The following is a 21,960-nucleotide window of genomic DNA, read 5'->3' as shown; positions in this document are numbered from 1 at the left end:
GCTTTGCCGCCCGCTGCTCGAGCTTACCCCGCAGATCCAATCGCCCCCCCGATCCCTTCACTGCGAGCCGGCTGCATGAACTGCAGCTGGTACGCTTCGAAACCGCGCCAAGGAAACATCTATACATGCTCGCGCTCCACACCCTTCACGCCCTCACCCTAGTGTCCCGCCCCGATACAAAGTGGCGAGACCTTCTGCCACCTTTGGAGGGTGAGCAGCCCCGGTGGGCCAGCCTATATTCCATCTTGGTTCCGAGGCCCGTCGGGGACATCAGTTGGCGGGTCCTTCACGGAGCTGTGAGCACGGGCACGTACTTGGCGCGGTTCACCCCTATCCCGGATACTTGTTCCTTTTGTGGTCTGAGGGAAAGCCTGGCACACGTATATTTGGAGTGCGCCAGGCTGCAGCCCCTGTTCCAGCTCCTCACAAATCTTTTATTATGTTTTTGGTTGCATTTTTCCCCTCATCTTTTTATTTATGCACTCCCCATCCGTGGCCTCACAAAGTCGCGGGATATCCTAGTTAACCTTCTCCTGGCCCTGGCTAAAATGGCCATCTATAAAACCAGAGAGAGGAGGTTGGCCGATGGAGTTTCCTGTGACTGTGGGGCCGTTTTCCGATCCTCGTTCCGTTCATGTATCCGGGCGGAGTTCCTCTGGGCGGCGTCCACTGACTCCCTTGATGCTTTTGAGGAGCGGTGGGGCGCTGTCTGAGGTTCTCTGCTCAGTGTCCCCATCCGGGTCCCTTTGTCTGACCCTTTGATTGGGGGAGAGAGTAAGGGACCCCAGCCCCAGCGATTGCTGCTGCGGACACCACCACCCTAGAGGGGTCCTTTCACACCTGGGTGCACGTGCCCCCCCACCGGATTGTCCACCCCACAGCCTGCCCCTCTTATTGGGTGCTTTCAGAGGAGGGAATTGTTGGTGACTCTCGGGCGTGGTGCCAGGTAACTCGAGGGGGTGGAAGACCACGAGAGTCGAGGAAGCCCCCCGCTCTGCGCCCAGGCAAGCTTGAACGCTTCCCTCCCCTGAAGCTAATGAGAAAACAATTGTGATTGGTTGCTGTGTTATACATTGCATATGCTGCTGTTTTTACTTTGTAAGTGTGTTATGCAAATAAAAACATCTTTTGCTTCAAAAAAAAAATCACTCTCCTGTAGCCATCTGGCACGACCCTGTCACAATATAAAAAAATTATTCTCCTGTAGCCATCTGGCCTGACCCTGTCACAGTAGTTACATTATGATAATATGAAATCACTAATGAAGACAGCCATGCTAGGCTAACAATGTACATGAAAACATACTAATTCACACATGGGATGTTTTATTAATTGCTTTAATTTTGTTCTGTATCCTGTACATTTTTTAGCTTTGGAAGTAATAGAAGAAAATATTACTGCAGGAACAGAATATGGACTTAAGGTAAAATCTACTGTTTTATTACATTTCATGACATTCATAAGGCCCAATCTTGTTCCCCTTGAAGTCAGTGGCAGCTGAATGGGGCCACCATGCAAATATTATAAGATGTTATGCTTTGCATTTTCCTTTAGATGCAGGAATTGCTTTTTGGAGGTCAAAGTATTCCTGAAGAACTGATTACAAAGATGATTCTGAAAAAGATTGAGTCACCAGAAGTTGTTCACTTTGGTATGTGTTGTCATTTTTCAGAACTCTTAAAGTATGCCCCACCCTAGCCCTCTAAAACTTAGTTTTATCGTCTTGTATATCCATAGCATATGATTTTTTAAAATTCTGCTATATTGCAATCTGTCGGATTCAGTCAGACATTTTTGCCACCAGCACTGTAGAATCTTTTCATTGCTTCATGGAGAACATGGATGTCTGTAAATTATGGTGACCTGAGATGGCATTTAGGGAACACTGTGTTGATAGTAGAGGACAAAAGACTGCTATGTACTCATACACACACCAACAGAGTGATATTTTTCAGCCAAATTATATCCTTCTGATTTTCTGTAATAAAAATGAGATACTATCAGACTGAGGTGTCAAAACAAATAGTTCTGGAACAAAATAATTTTAAAAAGGAGTGAGTCCCAAGACCCAGATAGTATACATCAAAGAGTTCTGGAGGAACATAAGTATGAAGTTGCTGAGCTGCTAGCAAAGATATACAATCTCTCATTTTTAAACAGCTGCAACACTGGAGAATTGGAGGGTAGGAAATGTATTTTTTTTTTTTAAAAGGCCGTATGGATGTTCTAAGGAATTATAGACTAGTAAACCTTATATATGTAGCTGGTAAACTGGTAGACACTATAATTGAAAACAGAATAATAAAACACCTGGAAGCTCATGACACGAGAGTCTAATCAGAGCACGGTTTCTTTAAAGGAAAATCATATCTCACTAATGTTAGAATTCTTTGAACATGTCAATAAAGTAGTGGATAAAGAACCAGTTGTCATAATTTTGACTTTCAAAAGGTCTTTAACAAGGTCAAAAGAGGATACTAAAGAAACTAAATACTCATGGGGTGGGAGACAAAGTACTGTCATCGATCAAAAACTGGCTAAGACATAGGAAACTGTAGGAATAAATAGTCAATTTTGTCATGGCAAAAGGTTAACAGGAAGATATCTTAAGGATCTGTGTTAAGATTGGTATTGTCTAATATACTAATGATCTGGAAAGGAGGATGATCAATGAGAACTTTTTATCTACACATTTTGCTATTTAAAGTAGTCAAGTCCAGAGAAGTCTATGAAGAACTTCATAGGGACTTTAAGCAAGGTGAATGGACAACACAATGGCAGATTAAGTTAAATATTAATAAATGCAAAATAATCCACATTAGAAGGAACATTTTGAACTCATTGTACGGTTTATTAGGGTTCTGAATTAACTATACCAAGTCAGGAAAGGGACCTGGGGATCATTGTGGACATCTCAATAAAACCTCTGCTTAATATGCAGCAGTGATCAAAAAGCAAACAAGATGTTAGGATGCATCAGTAGTAGGATAGAGATTAATGTGTAAAAAGTTATAGTGCCATTATCTAAATGGGTGATATACCCTTATCTGGAATACTGTGTGCAGTACTGGCTCCCCTTCTCTAAAATGATAATGCAGAATTAGAGTAGGGAGTCATTCAGAGAATGGTGACAAGAATTATTAGGAATATGAAAAAACTCATACAGAGAGATGTTGAAGAGAATGGGGTTCTTTACCTTAGAAAAGAATGAGTAAGAGTGGACATGATAAAATAATTAATGGCACAAAGAAGGTAGATAGAAATTTCTGTTCTCATAACACAACAACAAGGGGACATTTAATGAAAGTAAAAGGTTGCAAATTCATAACTGGTAGGTAACAGGAAATAGTTTTCCACTCAAACCCTACTTAGACTCTGGAACTCATTGTCACAAGATGTTGTTGTTAAAGACAAAAATTTGGCAAAATCCAAAAAAGAACTGGACATTCTTATATGGGGTAGAAAAATATTTAGAGTTATAATCGTTAATAATTTTTTTAAAAGAGTATTGGAAGGGATATAAAATCTGATGCTTCAGGATTTAAGACAATTTCTAACTACTGGGAATTAGGATTAGACTTCCATGGGGACGAGATTATCCTACATCTGCCTACTGAGGGTTTTCTTGCACTTTGAAGCATCTGGTGCTGCCTGCTGTTTCACACAGGATACTGGTCTAGATGAATCAGAAGTCGGATCCAGTATATCTGTTCCTTTGTTCATTCTGGTCATCTGGAAGCCCTCAGCCATCAGCCTTCAAGGACAGAGTACCAAAACTGGTCCTTTACCACAAGCATGAAATCCCGAGATACTCTAGAGAAGTAATCATCTGCATGGACATTGAAGTCACAAACATTGTCAAGCATGGTGCCTCCAGTGCTACCACAACATAGAATATGATCAGTTTAGCAAAGGTTTCTGGTGTTTTGAATGATCAGTACAAAAACTAGCCCATCCCAGCCCAGGATTCAGACACCAGATGGGCACACTCAGATCTGTCACCAGGATAGTAGACTTTCTGCACTTGAAACTGGATGCAAAGAGCACGGATATGAATCTCACTTCTCCCCCTGTTGCCTTATGTTTTGCTCCATATACATGGCTGGAGTCCATGGCTGTAGAAAGATCTAGGTTATGCAAAGGTATATATACTGTTGTAATTCTGACCACTGACCTTGCATTGAAAAACAGAGTCTAGTTCCTACTCATTGTAAAGGAATTTGTTCTGCATCTCATGGATCTCCCACCTCCCTAATACAAGGATAACCCTCTATGTCCCAAGAAAAAGTGATCCAATTTCTCTCAGAAAGCTCTCACCTCCAGAGCATGAGAGGTGATTCCTTCCCAAAATACAGTTACGGAATTCCTACTCCCTATTGAACTCACCTCCATAGGTCAGTGTGACTCAAGTCTATTTCCAAACCAAACATTTTCTATTCGAGCCCTCTTATTCCATCATTTTCAATCACCGTAATATTCCACCTGCCATTCAGCAAAGAACACAATGGCATTAGATGCTACTGAGCATGCATTATAAATAGCCTATATAACTTCATGCCTTACTAGTAATTGCTACATGATTCAGACTCTTCAGATTGGATTTCAAAGTAATATTTAGCACATATAAAATTGTTAGTGTCTATTTTGGACTATTTTTCTCTATATTCATTAACTGAATTAACAGTCTTTGAGAAGTATATAGTTATCTTGAAAGTATTGCAGCTTTGTTATGTCACTTTGGGTAATCACAGGTAAACCTTAGCTAGCAATGTGTGTGGCCATGACAAATGGATTCTAGTTATACTTCTATCTAGATGTAATGTTTAAAACAGATAACTATAAATATTTAGTATATTGAAATAACTTTCCAAAAGATGTATTTAACACATTTTATTTGGCAGGTTATGTTCTCAGTGGATTTCCTTCTCTCTCAGAGGAATACATGACTATTTCGGAGCAAATAGAGAAAATTAGAAATCTAAAATTAAAACCAAATTTCCTGATTAACATTAAGGTAATGACAGCTTTGATAACTTGCTAATCATTTTCATACTTATTCTTAAAATAAGATTAATATTCTATAGGAGTCAGAGTAATTTTTTTCATATATTGAAGTATAATAGTTGTTAAGGGCCAAATTCTTCTTTTAGAATAGAGTTGTCAAAGAAGTTACGCTGGGTTTACACTGCTGTAATAGACAGCAGAATTTGGCCCTAAGGACCGATCCTACAAGGTATTGAGCATCTCCTATAACTTCATGAGGTGCTCAATGACTATAAATCCCACTGATCAGTTTCTAAGACTGGAACAAAAAGTACATGTTCCATGAAAATAAAGCCTAGGGGTAATAACAGGGTATGAATATTCTAAGTCAAAGCCAGTAGAAGTGCTATTTGAGACTATCTACAAATATTCTTGAGAAAAATTAGTTACATATTTGAGTGAAAAAACAAGTTACTTTGTAGTCCAGCCTTCCTTGTCTAATTGCTAGCAATGGTGAAAATACTACTTACAGATCAGTTATTTACAAATCAGATTTGAACTGAATCTGCAAACTCCTCTATGCTCTCTTGCAAAATTTACTGAAATTCCCCAAATAGATGTATAGTGAAGTACCAGCCAGACACTTTCCAAAAATTACTGTAATATACATTTAGAAATACACATTATTGTAAGTACAGTAGTCAGAGGACTTCTTGCTCCATAGTTCTTAAAAGAAGAAGAAAATATACTGGATCTATTAGGTCTTTTCCCACTCTAACTTCTAAAATAATGAATGGGCTGCTGAAACAGTGTTTGTTACATTGTCCATGTATTCTCAATAAGATTTTGCTTGTGGTTCCTCAGACAGTACAGTAAGTACCTAGATATGTAGCATGTATGTGAGACAGAGATGGTAGTTGGTTGGCTTAAGTGGAGTAGTGGGAGTGCTGCCACTTCGCTAGATGTCATTACATTTTTTCCACACACAGCCCAAAATTCTACATATTTCATAATTTAAAGACTTACATTTGAACATGTCCAGTGAGCATTTTAACTGCTAATTTGAAATTATTTGGTTTCTGAGGGCACAAAAATAACTTGAAACCCCAAAACAAAATACCTTCTTGTCACATTTTAGGGGAAGGAGCTGTTATTTTTAATTATAGGAAGTTGGACCTTGTTTTAATAACAGACAGTGCAAAGGACTTATTCCAGGCAGTACATTCTGTATGGTTTCACACATAAAATTCTATATAAATGGGTGATACAGTTTACACCAGCAGAAAGGCAATTCTTGTCTTCATGTACATACCTCATCTCCCCCTTCTGACTTCAGCTGAAGGAAGGTTGAGACCTTAAACTCCAAGGAAGGAATCTTGGCTCCACTGCAGTCAAATGAGAGTTTTGCCATTGACTTCAGTGGTTCCAGGATTTCAACTAGATGTGATAGAATTGTGGCTATTTTCACTATGTCAAAAAGAAAGGAAGCGGAATCTCTTTAGAAATGCATGATCTGTGAATAGCTTTTCATTATTCACTGTGGAAAACTCTTGTTCTATTTGTATATCAAAAAAATGGCAAAGAGGAGGCTCCTTCGGGGGAAAAAAAGCAAATCTCAGCAAATGCCTCTTCTTGCTTGCTTCTGAAAGTTGTGTGTCATATGGCAATCACATGAGATTCCCTAGTTCTTGCAAGGGAAGCAAGGCAATCTCCAGAACTCTGGGAGCACTTCAAGGGGTTGCTCATGTAGTGAACTTATCATGCCCAGTACTTGGCAACATGGTCCAGTTAAACAATACTTTGTTCTGTACAGTAGTGGATTGACCATGGTGCCGGGTCCACAGTCCACAGGGTCCCAGGCCCGGCCCGCTCTTCTCTGCTCCCCGCCCACCACTCTCTCCTGCAGGGGCAGCAGGCAGAAGCTTGATCTTAAAAAAAAAAAAAAAAAAGAAAAAAGTACTTGTGGCACCTTAGGGAGTACCAAATTTATTTGAGCATAAGCTTTCGTGAGCTACAGCTCACTTCACCGGATGCATCCGATGAATTGAGCTGTAGCTCACGAAAGCTTATGCTCAAATAAATTTGTTAGTCTCCAAGGTGTGCCACAAGTACTCCTTTTCTTTTTGCGGATACAGACTCACGTGGCTGCTACTCTGAATCCTCCCTCTCTCTCCCTGCCGCTGAAAGGCTGATCACGCATGTAAGGAAGGGGAGGAGCAGAGCTGTAGCTCGCTCGCTGCTTGGGGAAGGAGGCAGAGAAGGGGCAGGGCCTTGGGGAAGGGAGTGGAATCAGGGCATACCCCCCCTCAGCCCGCTGCTGTGAGCTGCTCAGGGATGGGAGCACCCCCAGAACCCAGGCCACACCCCCAGCCCTCTGCCCTGACTCCTGCACCCCCCACGCATACCCAGCCCCCCCCATTCCCTGACTCCTGCACCCCCCCCCACATCCCCACCCTGAGCACCAAACGGGAGGTCCTGCACGCTCCCCCACATTCCCACCTGCACCACTCGCACCAAATGGGAGCTGTCCCAGGTAAGCGCTCCACACCCCAACCTCCTGCCCCAACCCTGAGCCTCCTCCCTCACCCTAGCTCCTGGCCAGACCCTGCACCCCAACCCCCACCCTGCTGCTGCACCATAACTCCCTCCCAGACCCTGCATCCCCAGCCCTGTGCTCAGTGCACCCCCACCTCCATTCAGTGCAGAGAGAGATGAAGAGAATGGGCTGGAACCAGGGAGAAGGTAGGTACACACTATGTGGGCAGGGGCAGGGGGGGAAGCCTGTTTACCCCCTCCCCAGCCCTGCTGCGCTTGCAGTTTACCCCTGGCCCCTCCCTTGCTCCAGGGACCAACCCTAGCTCCCGCCCTGCTGTGCTTTTGCCCCCAGCCCCTGCCTTGCTCCTGTCAGCAGGGACTAATCCTCCCCCCCAATGCCCCACAGTGCTCATCTTGCCCCGGCCCCTGCCTCGCTCCAGCTGGGGACCAATCCTTCCCGCAACCCATGCCCCGCTGTGCTCTTGCCCCTGGCCCCTGCCTCGCTCCAGCTGGGGACCAATCCTTCACCCCGCCATGCCCCACTGTCAGGGTGGATAAAAATCAATGACTTTTTAAAAAACATTTTTTAAAATCAGATTTTTTTTTAATTTAAATCAGATTTTTGAGGAAAAAAACTATTGTATCTCATCATGGAATAGGGATTATAAATTCTAATTCTATAGTACGAGACAATATATTCATGTAATGTTTAAGAAAAGTTTGTAAATGAGTTCTAATAGTTCATGGATTAGGGACCCAATCTTATGGGGTTCCACAGGATTATTTAGGTTAATCTTTCTGTCTACCCACTGGAACTCAGTGCTCAGTCTAGAAGGTACCATCAGAGATGCTTAGTTTTGCAGTTCTCAAACTGTGGATTTGTCTCCCAAGAGGTAACATGCTTGTTAACAGCAAAAAGGTTTTTAAATAAATAAATAAATAATATACAGAGGTGAGAAATAACAGATCTCAACTCTGTTGTCCCTCTGCAAATTTGTGTACAGAGTCAATCCCTTACCTCTCTTTAAAAGTGAAAAATTTCAAAAAGTTCAATGAATAGAAGATTGTTGGGGGCGGAATAGATCTGGGCAAGGAGAAGAAGTCTGGAGATAAATGTGAGAAGTGAAAGACATATGCTTTTTTGTTAAAATGTTATGTTTGCTGTTGAAGAAAAAAATCCAGAATACCTAATGTTGTTGTATTAGTTAAATAAAACAATTTAAATGTCTGTCTGGTGATGTTCTCCTCCTAATACAGCCTGGCAAGAAAATCCTCCAAATATAATTGATTAACCTGTTGAACTGGAGATAGTTCACCTCCCAATGACTTCATAAATATCTGTTTCAATTATCTTTGGTAAATGAAATAACCAAACAATCATTCATTTTCTGATATAGCTTTAAAACTCCTCTGAAAAGATTTCAAAATAAATTATTTGTTTAAAAATGTATAGTGTGTACCTTCTAAAAATGAAACCTACATCTATCTCTGAGTTGTGAAAACTATGTATTAAGGTTATAACAACCAACAAGAATGCACTTTTATGTAGAAAACCATGATTAAATTGAGTCTTCCTGACTAGTGATTTCAATCATGATTTAAATCAAATCCACCCTGCCTGCTGTGCTCTTGCCCCGGCCCCTTCATTCCCTAGGGAAGCCCACAAATATGTTTGGCACCGGGCTCACAAAAAATTAATCTGGCCCTGGTTCTGTAGAAATTGCTCCTCCCCTCCCTGGATTAGCGGTCACTGTTTTCTCAGGCTTTTCAAAAACTGGGGGAAAGCCAAGTGAGGCTATGTGGTAGGTGATTGAGCAGTAGCTTTGGGGATTGGGAATGGTCTATTTACAAAGGCTCTTCCCATGTCCTTTTGACATCTTGTACATTTAATTGACTGTATTTTTTTTAAAGTTGTATGTGCCTAGAAAGCTATTTAGAAGTGCAATATATAAAAAATGTTAAGCAGATTCTATTATTTTTAAGAAAAAATAATATTGTTATGACAATAACATAAACAGAAAGTTCTCTTTCAATTATTTCTTAACTAGTGTCCTGACTATGATTTGTGCCAAAGACTCTCTGGGCAAAGACAGCATCCTGATGCAGGGCAGATATACCAGAAGAACCAGTGGGATCCTGAAATTCTTGATAAACGGAAGAAAAAGAAGGATCAACATAGAGGAGAAGATGAGGAAGAGGAAGAGGAGGAAGAGCAGGAAGAAGAAGATGAGGTAACTGATCTTAATCTACAGAAGAGACTCTCTTTATTAGCAGCCATGTCAGAAAAAAAAACAAAGCTCATGTACATTTAAAAATGAACTAAAAAAACCTCAACTGTTACTCTGAATGCATTTTGTTCAACCCTGTTTTTGTAATCAATTTCTGTTCTGCTTTCAGAGATGTACTATAGTATTTAAACAAAATTGTAATACTCATTCAGTAAAATTATTTTGTAGTACTGATAAGATTTCAGCTTGTTTACCAGTTTTGACATTGGACTACCATAAAAATACAGCAGAATCTCAGAGTTATGAACACCTCAGGAATGAAGGTTGTTTGTAACTCTGAAATGTTCATAACTCTGAATAAAATGTTATGGTTGACCTTTCAAACCTTTACAACTGAATATTGACTTAATACAGCTTTGAAACTTTTCTGTGCAGAAGGAAAATGCTGCTTTTAACCATCTTAATTTAAATGAAACAAGCACAAACAGTTTCCTTACCTTGTCAAATCTTTTTTTTAAACTTTTCCTTTATTTTTTTAGTAGTTTACATTTAACACAGTACTGTACTGAGTTTTTTGGTATCTGCTGCTGCCTGATTGCGTACTTCCGGTTCCAAATGATGTGTGTGGTTGACCGGTCAGTTCATAACTCTGGTGTTTGTAACTCTGAGGTTCTCCTGTACTGTGAGATATCTTTTAGTTGGACTAACTTCTAATGGTGACAGAGACAAGATTTTGAACTACGCAGAGTTTCTGGTCTGGACTCTATGTATCTCGAAAGCTTGTTCCACCTTGTCTCACTAATATCCTGGGGCCAGCACAGCTACAATACCACTGCAAATAAAAATACTGTAACTTTTTTAACAAGATCTTAATTTCTTTCACCTCCAGAGTGAGTCATCTTGGCATTAATTAAAACACAATACAAATAGTGTAGCAGTTTTATTGGAAGGGGGGAAAAGCTAAAAATAATATTTCAGGTCTGTATAAAATATCAACTGATTATGTACAGCTAATCAAAAGTAAATTATGAGCACTTACAAAATATGTATAATCAATAAAATACATGCTAATCTTTGATAGGTTGTACCTCTAGAGTACCCTGGGGGTGAGAGTGGGCACCTTTCTTGTCACAGATGTCCTTCTATGGCTGTATAGCTGGTTTAGAGTACAGAGTGTGGTCCTCCGACCATAAGTCTTAAGGGGGTGGTAACCCCCCCTTCTGGGCACAAAGCAGTCCAGAAAATGGTAAGGGCAAACCAAATAACAGTGCATCCCACCAAATAGTCCAGGCTTACCCAGTGGTCCCCTGTAAGGTCAGAGGACAGTAGTCTCTGAGGGGGGTCTGAACCTTTAACCCCTTGTGTCCAAAGAACCTAGGCTTTGCACCCGGGGTTCTAAACAAAAAGGGAAAACAAAGTAAAGAAGATCCCTCTAATCCTTCAGCGGGTCCAGGTGGCAGAGGCTCTTCAGCTGTCCTACTTGTCAGTGAGGCTAGGGAGCTCTAGCTCTGTTTACCTTTTAGTGCCACCATGTACTTTGTTTTTTGGCACAGCAGCCTCATTATATGAAGCTATGACCACCACTTCATTCATTTTTAGCCAAGTTTTTTCTTATATCCTTTCACTCCATCCAGTACCCATAAGGAAATGCAGCGAGGCTTCCCCCCCACACACACACTGTTCCATTTCTATGACTTTTTAATTAGTCATTAAGGGCAAAATCTTTGCCAAGCTGACTCACTTTTTCTCAGAGAAACTTTCTTTCCAAAGATTATTGTCCACAATACCATAGAACATGATCAACAGTTTTTTGGTTTTGCACATATTACATAGCCTATCATTTTAGTAAGTTTAACTTATATTTGGCACAATGTCCTCTTAACACTGTAAAAATGGCTACTTCGCTTTTTCTGTCATGACTGTGGAATATAATATCTTCAGTTTTCGAGCATACATCATAGAACCTTTGTTCTTTTGTTTCCTTAGTCCATAATTCTTGCCATTCCTTTGCAAGCTCCTTCATGACCATACTTTTAAATTCTTGTCTACTCAAGACAGGGCTGGATTTAGGGGCAGGCAACCCAGGCAACCACCTGGGATGGTGAGCTTGGAGGGACGCTGGGCTCAAGGTTTTATTTTTGTTGTTAGCAACAAAAGGGAAAATAGAATGTTTGAAGGGAAATGTTTCAAGTATGCCATATGTGGATTCATTTTTTCACTAAACTAGAATATTCTGGATATTGTAGAATCTCATGGAATCTTCCAGATTTTCTGGGAAGTACATTTTCCTTAAATCTCCTAGAATGTTGTCAGTCATGCCCTGTACATTTCTGTTATTCTTAAAATTAAAAAGTTTCCATAAGCTTAGAGTAAACATTTTTATTTGCTTATATATGGCATGAATAAATACAGATTTACAGATCCTAGTGTGCAAATGTATTGTCTTATATGACAGGGATAAATCATGCATGCAAATCGTGCATCAAAGTTGTGAAATGGGCTACAAATGCTATGAAAATCAGGCATTCAAAAGTTTAACAAATGGAGGGGGGGCACTGAAGACTCTTCTTGCCTGGGGCGCCATTTAGTCTAGGGCCAGCCCTGACCCAAGGGTAACATTCATCCTCTTTTTGTAAGCCATGTTTTGCTTTTTTGTCCTTAATCTCATTTCAAATATGTGCCAGAATCCTTGCTATTGTTACACAGATACCAGCTTGCATTATTTCAATAGTTAGGAATATTATTTCACTTATGTCATTTCTATTTTCTGAAGTCCCTGTTCTGAATGTCATTATGCCTGACAAGGAAACAGATAAAATTAGAGCTACAGTTGGTTACACATCTGTTATCCAGGCTAGTGCCAATATAATCCCCATTAGTTCAGACGTGAGAATGGTCACATATTCGATAGCCTTTTAGATTTCTGGATTCCAAGACTAGAAAACAGAAAGCTGTTCCCACTCTTCCCCTGCTGTCATTTTTTTGATCATTTTTGTATAGATTTTGTAAAACTGGCCCCATTTTTCATAAATTAAAAAATGCCATTGGTCATAATGTGTGGATTTTTCCTTCAGTTTTTTTTATACAGTTCCAAATCCACAAATGGGGAATAACCTGTCCAGCTGTAACATGATTTCCCATGACTACAAATTTTTAGTTCTTTCAATTTTTTCTTTTTACATATCTCCTTTACCCATTTTTTGACCCTGGTGTAGTATGAGGTAGTCTGTGGCAATCCATATAATTTTATCTACTAAACGTCCAGCAATCTTCATAAATCTGTTGTGTACTTCTGATTTCATGATTCCCTTTTACCTTTGTCCAAAAGGTTACAGCTAATAGTTTCATCCTTAAATTTACAGGTGCTTCTCCAGTGGCTATGTTTAGCACACACACTGATGTTGCTGTCATTGTGCCATATGCCAATCGCACAGCTTGGGCCCGCAGCAGTTCCAAGTTTCTAACATTTGTTTTTGAGGCTGAACCAAAAAACTTGGCATCTGTAGTCTAAAACTGATCTTATCAATGCTCTATACAGCATAATCAATACCTTTTTATCTGTATCTTATCTGTATCCCATGTATTCAAGCTACCCTTTTAAATAAGTTCATTCTACTTTTACACTTTTAATTCTGTGTGACTTTTCCAAGTCAATTTATTACCAAACACTACTCCTAGGAACATAAACTTTTCAACTATCTGAATTTTTTCACCATAAATAAATGTCAGTCCCAATCTTCCTTAATTTTCATCATGGTTAAAAATATTCTGTTTCTGCAAGAGAGAATTTAAATCCCCAATCATTCCCCCACTTGGAAATTCTCTGGAGTGCCTCATTTGTCTTTTATGCTGTTCATTTGTCTGGAGTGCTTTAAGTCTTTTATGCTTAGTCCAGATAGCACAGTCATTTGCGAAAAGGGAAATATTGTTCCCATCTGCACACTTTCCAGTAGGCCATTTATCATAGTGGAAAACAAAGTAGGACTAATAATACTCCCTTGTGGAGTTCCATTTTTAAATTGTAGGTTTTTGATAAAGCTGTTCTTATTTTGACTTGTATAGTTCTGTCACTTAAAAAAGCCCTTGCTGTACCCCAAACCCCTCCCCCCACACAAAAACACCAACCCCCTGCCTCAGCCTGGAGCCCCCTCCTGCACCCTTAACCCCTCATTCCTGGCCCCACCCCAGAGCCCACAACCCCAGCCAGAGCCCTCACCCCCACACATACCCCAACCCTCTGTCTCAGCACAGAGCCCCTCCCACACTCTGAACACCTCGGCCCCAGCCCGGAGCCCCCTCCTGCACCTCAAACCCTTCATCCCTGGCCCCACCCTAGAGACTGCACCACCAGCCGGAGCCCTCACCCACTGCCACCCCCCAACCCCCTGCCCTAGACCAGAGCTCCCTCCTGCACCCTGAACCCCTCATTTCTGGCCCCACTCCAGACCCCGCACCCCCAGCTGGAGCTCTCACCCCCTGCCCCAGCCCAGTGAAAATGAGCAAGTGAGTGAGGGTGGGAGAGAGGATGGATTGATCGGGGTGGGGCCTTGGAGAAGGGACGGGGCCTCTGGTCAGGGGGCAGGGCAAGGGTGTTCAGTTTTGTGTTTTTAGAAATTTGGCAACCCTACACTTGGCCCCTGTCCCTGGCAGCCAGGCCCAGGCAGGGAGCGGAAGGGGTGGGACCAGCCATTTCTCACGCTGGCTGCTTTGGGTTCCTACTCTGTGCAGTGTGGCAGCTGCCTGAGAGAGAGCCTGGCTGGGGTGGCACCCCGGCCCCTGCGCCCTGCCCAGGTCCGACTTCTGGGAATGGGCCAAGCGAGCCAGAAACGTGCTGGGGGAGGGCTCCAACTTACTTGGTCCCTGTCCCCAGCAGCTGGGCCCGGGCAGGGAGCAGAGGGGATGGGGAAGGCCGCCGCCCTAGCCAGGCTCTCCCTCAAGCAGCCTCTGCGCTGCACACAGCAGTGACCCTGAGCAGTCAGCTTTAGCCATGTGAGAAGCAGCTCCGTCCTACTCCCTGCCCGGGCCTGGCTGCCAGGGAAAGCAGCCAAACATGCCAGAAGGGAGGAGGTGCAATGGGAGAAGGACAGAGCTCTGCCCCACAGTTAACTCTGGTGGGCAGGGGAGACTCCACGCTGGGCGCAGGGCAGGGGGGGTTGCTGGGGAGAGGAGACATGTGGGGCGGTCACATGTCCTCCCTTTTAGATTGTGTTCCCCCATATTAGCCCTGTTTCTTACACACATAATCAGGCTTTTCTTCATTTCAAAGATGACTTTCTTAAATTCCTGATCATGCATTATTAAACTCTGAACATTCCAGCTAAGGATCATTAAGACCCTGTTATATAAGCTGCATTTTTGCCTACATTTAAAATCTCACGAATGCAGTCTGTCAAGAGGTTGTCTATCGTTAGCAAAAGCAGCAGAAAAATATCTGATTTTAATCCTTTCAGTTTTTTCCCCATCTGCAAGATGCAGTTAATAAACTTCTCTTTAGCACAAGATACATCATCTCCCATTCCCCTCAGATTCTCCTTCCTGACCAGAGATGTGTTCTGTTGCTCTTGTACATCCTGTCTCTTACTTGTGTATTTTTCTTTTTCTGTTTTCTGCAGTGGGACTCATTGGTAGCCTCTACAGATGATACTTCTTGGAAAACTTTTTTTTTGTATTTCTCCAGCTCATTCTGCACATCCTTTATAAGCTGTACTGTGAATCCCCACCATTACTGCATTTATGTTCTATTCCTTCTACACTGTTCTCATATGAGTGATTTCTTCCACGTATGCTGTACCTCATTGTTTTCTTACAAATAGTTGCTGCACATCCAAACTTTTGACAATTATAACACCTCACAGGAGTTGGGAGGAGTCTGTTGTTTAACCCAGAAAGATGGATTCCCCATTTGGATCCTATCCAAAGTGTCCCACCTTCAGATGTTATGTGACAGCAGTAGCTGGCTGGTTTTCACCCTCTCTCTTACGAAAGTAGCTGTTTAACAAATGATCATTTTTCTTTGCCTATACTCTTTTGATATCATCCTCAGACAATCCTAACAGCACTCCATACATAACCCCTCTTGCTTCCATCAGGAATTTAGGCAGTTGACAAGTATCTCTCATTTTCCTTAAGGTTACAGTTTTAAGAAGTTTTTCAGCTTGCTCCTTAAGTGGACATTCTATCAATAGATCTCCATCATGCTTTTTTTTAGCTCTTTGAACATAACCAACACTTCACATGATCCATTCCGCCATTTTCAGGGGGTTATCATCGTCTATTTTCACATTTTCTATAACTGATTTGACAATATGAAAGGTTGACTTTTACCTTGTTTTTGTTTTTCATTTCTATGTATTCCATCTTCAAAACCTGATATATCTAATCTTTTTTCCTCTTTCCGGATCTGAGACCATTCCTCATCTGCTATTTTTCCTCAGCCTCCATTGTCAGTTTCAACATTCAGCCTTGTTGCAGCTGGGGTCCAGCCTTAGACCTCCACTCCAACTGTTCCTACAATCCAGCCTCACCATGTTCAGCCAGATACCAGCACTCAGCCCCAACCCAATCTTCAGCCAGCAGCCTGCCTCCAGCTACCTCAGTCCCAGAATGCATCACCTCCAAATTCCAGCCAGCTCAGCACCAGTCCCATATCTGTCTCAACCTCAAGCCTCAGCCAGCCTGCCACCATGTACGGGGCTTAGGTCCTCTCTTTTAAAGAGCTGCCCCTCTCCAGGTTTGACAGGCCTCACAGGTGCTCAGAGTTCATGCTAATTGTGCCCAGTGAAGCTCTTTAGCTCCTTCTTGACTGGGGTGAGATATTGTCCCACCGCAGTCTTTCTGAAGGCTTAATTTGAGAGCTAATTTTCACTCTATATGTATAAAAATGTAAGTTGCTACAAAATCGTGTGTGTGTGTGTTTAGCTAATGAAACAAATGCTCACTAATAAGGTCAGCCTTGTTTTGTATGCCTTTTGGTTATTAATGAAAAATTAACAAAATATTTTTATCCTAATAGCTAGAAAATGCACAAAATTCTGCATGGATGACAGCTTTGTGTAACTGAGTCCAGCTGTTTACGTCTTTAGTTCCTGCACACCTTTAATAAGTTTCTAGACTCTAATGAAATGCAAATATTAAATAATAGTTATATAACTGGACATGCATTTTAAGTGCTTTGCTGGATTGGGGGCTTGGCAGATTGTACTTTACTTTGTTCTTCACTATTTATGGTATTATTTATTTCGTGCCACAGATGTACAAGGTGCATTACAGATGTAAAATGTGACAAGGTCCCTACTTCAAGAAGCTTGCAATTTAATATATACAGATAGTACTTTACTTTGTTCTTCACTATTTATGGTATTATTTATTTCGTGCCACAGATGTACAAGGTGCATTACAGATGTAAAATGTGACAAGGTCCCTACTTCAAGAAGCTTGCAATTTAATATATACAGATAGCTTAATGAGTAAAGATTAAATCAATGCAAGTGGAAAGGGGATTAAAGGGTGACAAAAAAAAGGGAAGAGGAAAAATATACCTGGGGACCATTTTGAATTTATTTTTGACAGGACTCCCAACATTTATCTGACACCTACCAAGATGAAAAATATCTGTGCTGACATGCTCCCAGGCCATGACAGTGAAGTTTAAAGGAATAAAATAGTTGTGTATTATTTATTGTACCCTGTATTTAGTTGTTAAAATATTGACACTCAACTTTGTTTAATTTTTTTTTAAAAACATAACTTATTACATCCCTTTCACTGAAGTTTCTCCTTCTTCCTCTTCCTTGCTTCACTCCACTATTTCTTTTTGTGGTCTATCTTTTCCTATATTTTCTACAAGGTCTGTTTTCTCTTTTCCTTTGTTCTTCCTCCTGCCCCTTGTCCTTTCACTTCATTATGTTCTCTTCTCTAGCTCCTCAGTATTTTCCAATTTCATTCCTCCTCTCATTTACTTTTCCCTTCTCTTACTACCACACTTTTTTTTAATGTATCCCATCAATAAATATTAGCTAACATGTTGATTAAAATATCTTTCTTCCTAGTCTGGACAAGGCCTTAGGGAGATAGTACAACATTTGTAAAGGTGAAAATATCATCTAGATATTTGTAGAAAATACTAAAGGCTGAATGCTCAGGTGCAGCAAAGGAGTGTGCCATACACCTTGGGGGAGTAGAAGCAAACAGATTTATGTCCTCTCCCCGCACCTCATCCTGGGGACCAGTTCATTCCTTTTTCCCCTGGGATGCCTTTAAATTGCACTGCCTTATAATGTTGGCTAGAGGTGTCTAGAGCTCCTCCCATCCCCAGGAAACCCGCTTATCAAGTTAACTGGTGGATCACTATCAACCAGGGGAATCCTCAGAGGGCTCCTTAAACTACTATGCCACACACACGAAGAGTAGTAGGGTCCTAACTATTGTCTTTTCAATCTAGACAGGCTTTGGTTAAGTACATTTATTATTACAGGGCCTGAAATAAAGTATTTCTTTTCGTTAGGCAGCAGCAGATACAATCATGTCAGATATTTTGCCTCATTTGGTGCAGAGGCCTGAAGATTTTTTGGAAAATTCAGAAGCCAGGGTTAATCTCTATAAGGATACCATGCTACATCCTCTAGAGGTAAGAACAGCACAAAGTAATATTGTTGTATACACCAGATCATTTTTTAACATTTGTTTTTCTATAATTTTTATGCAGTCTGGGTATCTTGAGTTTATTTTGCAAAGATGAACCTAACCCACAATCTGACCCCCCTCCTCAGAATTTTGAGGTTCAGATTAAAAAGCTCAGGATACAAGACAGTTCACCATTGTTTCTAGTGTCAAATCAAAGTCCTGTACCATCTTTTAGTTTGGATGGGGCTTAAAAACTGAGAACTACACTGTCATGTACTTCCATACCAGATGTCGACTGGCTACAGATCTTGCTTATACACACCCGCTGTGTTCATCATAAAATCCAGGTAAGATTAGCTTTACAGAAGGTCTTTTACTATTCTGCCTGTTGGAGGCACTGTGAGTATAATACAGTTTAGCATTCCATTACATCTCTCCCTTTAATTTATACTTTCCTACCATTTACAATATTTACGCTATTGTGCTATCTTTGAAGTTCAGTACATATCCATCTGTTAAGTGTCTCTGAATCACTTGTTGGTGTTGATCTGTAACTCAGAAGAGTAAGGAATGGATCTTCCTACTATAGGATTTTCTGTACAGCTCTCTCAATCTTTCCATTCACTTGTGGGTAATGTGGGCTGCTAGTAATAGGCTCAAAATCATATTTAGTTCAGAATGACAAATTCTGCTACAGTGAATTGTGGTCTGTTGTCCATCACTAACTGTTCTGGAATACTGAAGTGAGCAAAAGTGTACTTCAGTTTTTTGAAAACATAGCAACATGTCATGTCTTTCCAGTACATTTCTATATACCCATGTAATGGACCGGGCCTCACCACTGTGGCACCTCCTACTGGCCATTCTGGGAATTAGCTTGAGTCCTTCCTCAGGGTGCCCTCCTCCGGTGGTGTCTCACTCGCCATTACTCCTACTTTGCTGTCTCCAGCACTCTGTGACTCGCGTCTCTCCTCAAACCGCGGCATTCTCTTCTGGGCTGTGCCCCACTCCACTGTCTCTCCCCTCTTTTGGGGGAACAGGCAGTGTATAGTCCAGCCACTCACCTCAGTGGCCTGCTGCAGTCCCCAGTCTAGTCCCTTGCTCCAGGGGCAAACTGCAGTCTGTGTTGGCCACTTCCCTCAGGGCAAGTAGGGGGCAAAGAAAGAGGGAGGGACCCAGGTCCACCCACTACTTGGCATCCTGACCCAGGGACCCTATAGCTGGCAGCCACTCACTGCCCCTCCTCCAACTCCTCTGCTGCCTCTTTTCCCTGGGCCACTTCCCCCACAGCCCTAGCACCTTATCTGCCCTTCCTCCAGGGCCTCAGTCTGGTAGCAGTCAGCCAGATGCTCCGCTCCGCTCCACTCCCTGGCAGGCCAGGGAGAGACTGCCCTCTGCTCTGTTGAGCCGCCCTTTATGTATGCCCCCTGCTAGCCCTGATTGGCCGCTGCAAAAGGCCACCTCCCAGTTGGCTCACTTAGTGAGCCCTCCTTTAATTGGAGGGTTCTGCGCAGGCTCCCTCTGGCCTGCTTTAACTCCTACTCTTCATGGTGTGGGGCAACTGCCCCACTACAGTCTGAAAAAATAGTCCACCACGATCAGGCATGTCTTCTGAATTCACATAAATCTGAAGCTAGTCTCTTCCAAGGTTTTGCAGTTAGGGGTGTTTGTACACAGTATTGTTCAGCATTGTCTCTTAAGTTGATTTGTACTGGATCTCCTTTCAAAAGTCTAATATTATCAAATCTTCTCTCAAGCTCCTCCACCTTTTTCACTAGGTCCATCATGGCTGCCATGCTGCAGCTGGGAAGGTCATTGGTCTTTGATCCTTTGATCACATACCTCTAAATCCAAACTTCTGTCTTTATAAGTTTCTGTGGTGAACTGGCCCAGGAGGTTCAGAATAACTCCAAGATTCGTCAGAGCTGTGTCAGGCAACTTCAGCTCTGGAAGGGGTTGAAGGTGATTGTAAGTCCCTTCTGTGATGACTGTGATGTCAGTTCCTGAGTCAATTTTAAAGTCAATTGCCTTGCCATGAATATTCAGTTTCACTCTCCAGGCAGGGTGTATGTCATCGCAAGTGATAGATCCCAGAAACAATGGCTCTTGATTGTCTGTCATACGAGTCAATTCCCCACCTGCTTTCATGTGGCAAACGGCTGCAAAATGTCCACATTTCATGCATTTCTGACATTGTGTGTCTTTGGTTGGACATGTATCATCATATGACTTTTTCCACGCCTTGTGCCTGCAGGCTGGAATTTGTTCCTCTTCGCCTGAGAGTTCCTTGCCTCAGAGGTTTTATGCTAGTGACGTTTAACACTCAATTGTCTCTTTACAGTTTCTAAGCTAGTTTCAGGTTTTTCAAGTTGCTTTAGGTATTGCTGTCTCACCAGCTCAGACTTCTTTGCTGTCTGTATAGCTGTGCCTAGTGTTAAATCTCTCTTCAGTTATAGCTACTGTGAAATATTTTTATCTGTTAACCCAGTAACCAGCTTGTCTCTGATATTTTCATTTTTTGCATTTCCACAGTTTTCAACAAATGTATGCAGATCTCTTATAAAACATTCAACATTTCCCACTGGCTCTCGAATTCTCTGATGGAAACACACTCTTTCATAAGCCACATTTCTCTGTGGTAGAAATCATACATCAAACACAGCCAGAACGCTTTCACAGTCATCTTTGTGACTGTCTTCAGTAAAGTCAAAGGATTTAAATATATGCTCTGCTTGCTTCCCCGTAGCATGAATTAAAGAAGATACCTGTATATCATTAGTTTCCTTGTGGAGCTTGGGAGCTGTGAGAAATCTGGCAAAATATTGTTTCCAGTCAGTCCATTCTGAAGGTTTGTCAAAGCTAAAGTGCTCTGGGGCACTGAAGAGTGGCATGTTGATGAGAGCCTGCAATCTTTGTTGCTTTGTTCCTTCTGTGTGCAACCTTTATTGCTGTTTTCCTTCTGTTTCTGTTCTTAGTTTACTTCTGACACCATGTCATGTACTTCTGTACCTGATATGGACTGGCTACATAGCTTGCTTATGCACATCAGATGTGCTCAGCATAAGATCATTTAATACACTGCCAGGTATGGCTAAGATTAACTTTAAAAAAGGTATTTTACACCTAGTCCACCTAGTGGCATAACAGTATAATACAGTTTAATATTCCATTAGATACACTAATGTTATTTCTATAATTCCAGATAGAGAAGTATATGAAGTACAGCTACCCTCACTATTGAAGAGGCCCCTGCAGCACTCAGTCTCCAATAGGCTTCGCTTCTCTTCTCTCTGCTACCTTCCTCCTCACAGTTCCCAACAGATCTTCCTCTTCCTGTTTCATTGTTGTTGCCCTGGAAGTCATTGGAAACATATTGACTGGGCCATTCTTTGGTTGGAGCTGTGTGTTTCTGTGGCGGTCACATGCAGAAAGTCAGGAGCGAGCCAGAAAAGCAGTGTCAGTTTGGCCCTGAGAGGAATCCAAGTGAAAGAGCTTCTTTTGGGGAGAGTAGTGGCTGGAAAGTTAGGCATGGAAATTGTGAGCAAGGAAACTGACTCCTCTTGTTTGTTTCTGCTGTGTTCAGGGAAACAGG

The 21,960-nt window shown here is 41.8% G+C and overlaps 1 protein-coding gene and 1 long non-coding RNA gene across 4 annotated transcripts in view; one reads left to right on the top strand and one right to left on the bottom strand.

Moving 5' to 3' along the window:
- AK9 (adenylate kinase 9) overlaps positions 1-21,960 on the top strand; it is a 226,282-nt gene that overhangs the window by 25,783 nt on the left and 178,539 nt on the right. For all 3 annotated transcript variants that reach the window (XM_043542772.1, XM_043542770.1, XM_043542773.1), the window contains exons 4-8: positions 1,371-1,423; positions 1,555-1,651; positions 4,902-5,014; positions 9,567-9,749; positions 18,250-18,372. In XM_043542772.1, the coding sequence (XP_043398707.1) occupies positions 1,371-1,423; positions 1,555-1,651; positions 4,902-5,014; positions 9,567-9,749; positions 18,250-18,372 (569 nt within the window). The remainder of the gene's footprint in view (positions 1-1,370; positions 1,424-1,554; positions 1,652-4,901; positions 5,015-9,566; positions 9,750-18,249; positions 18,373-21,960) is intronic.
- LOC122465026 lies at positions 1,361-19,754 on the bottom strand. Its single transcript, XR_006289547.1, has 3 exons — positions 19,668-19,754; positions 4,387-4,482; positions 1,361-1,978 (listed from the first exon to the last, which is right to left on the bottom strand). It is a non-coding gene; the product is annotated as an uncharacterized LOC122465026 (long non-coding RNA).

Source organism: Chelonia mydas, chromosome 3 (genome assembly GCF_015237465.2).
Source record: "Chelonia mydas isolate rCheMyd1 chromosome 3, rCheMyd1.pri.v2, whole genome shotgun sequence".
NCBI classification, from domain to species: Eukaryota; Metazoa; Chordata; order Testudines; family Cheloniidae; genus Chelonia; species Chelonia mydas.
The sequence above is the reverse complement of the archived record's forward strand: the minus strand, read 5'-3'. Positions and strand labels throughout refer to the sequence as shown.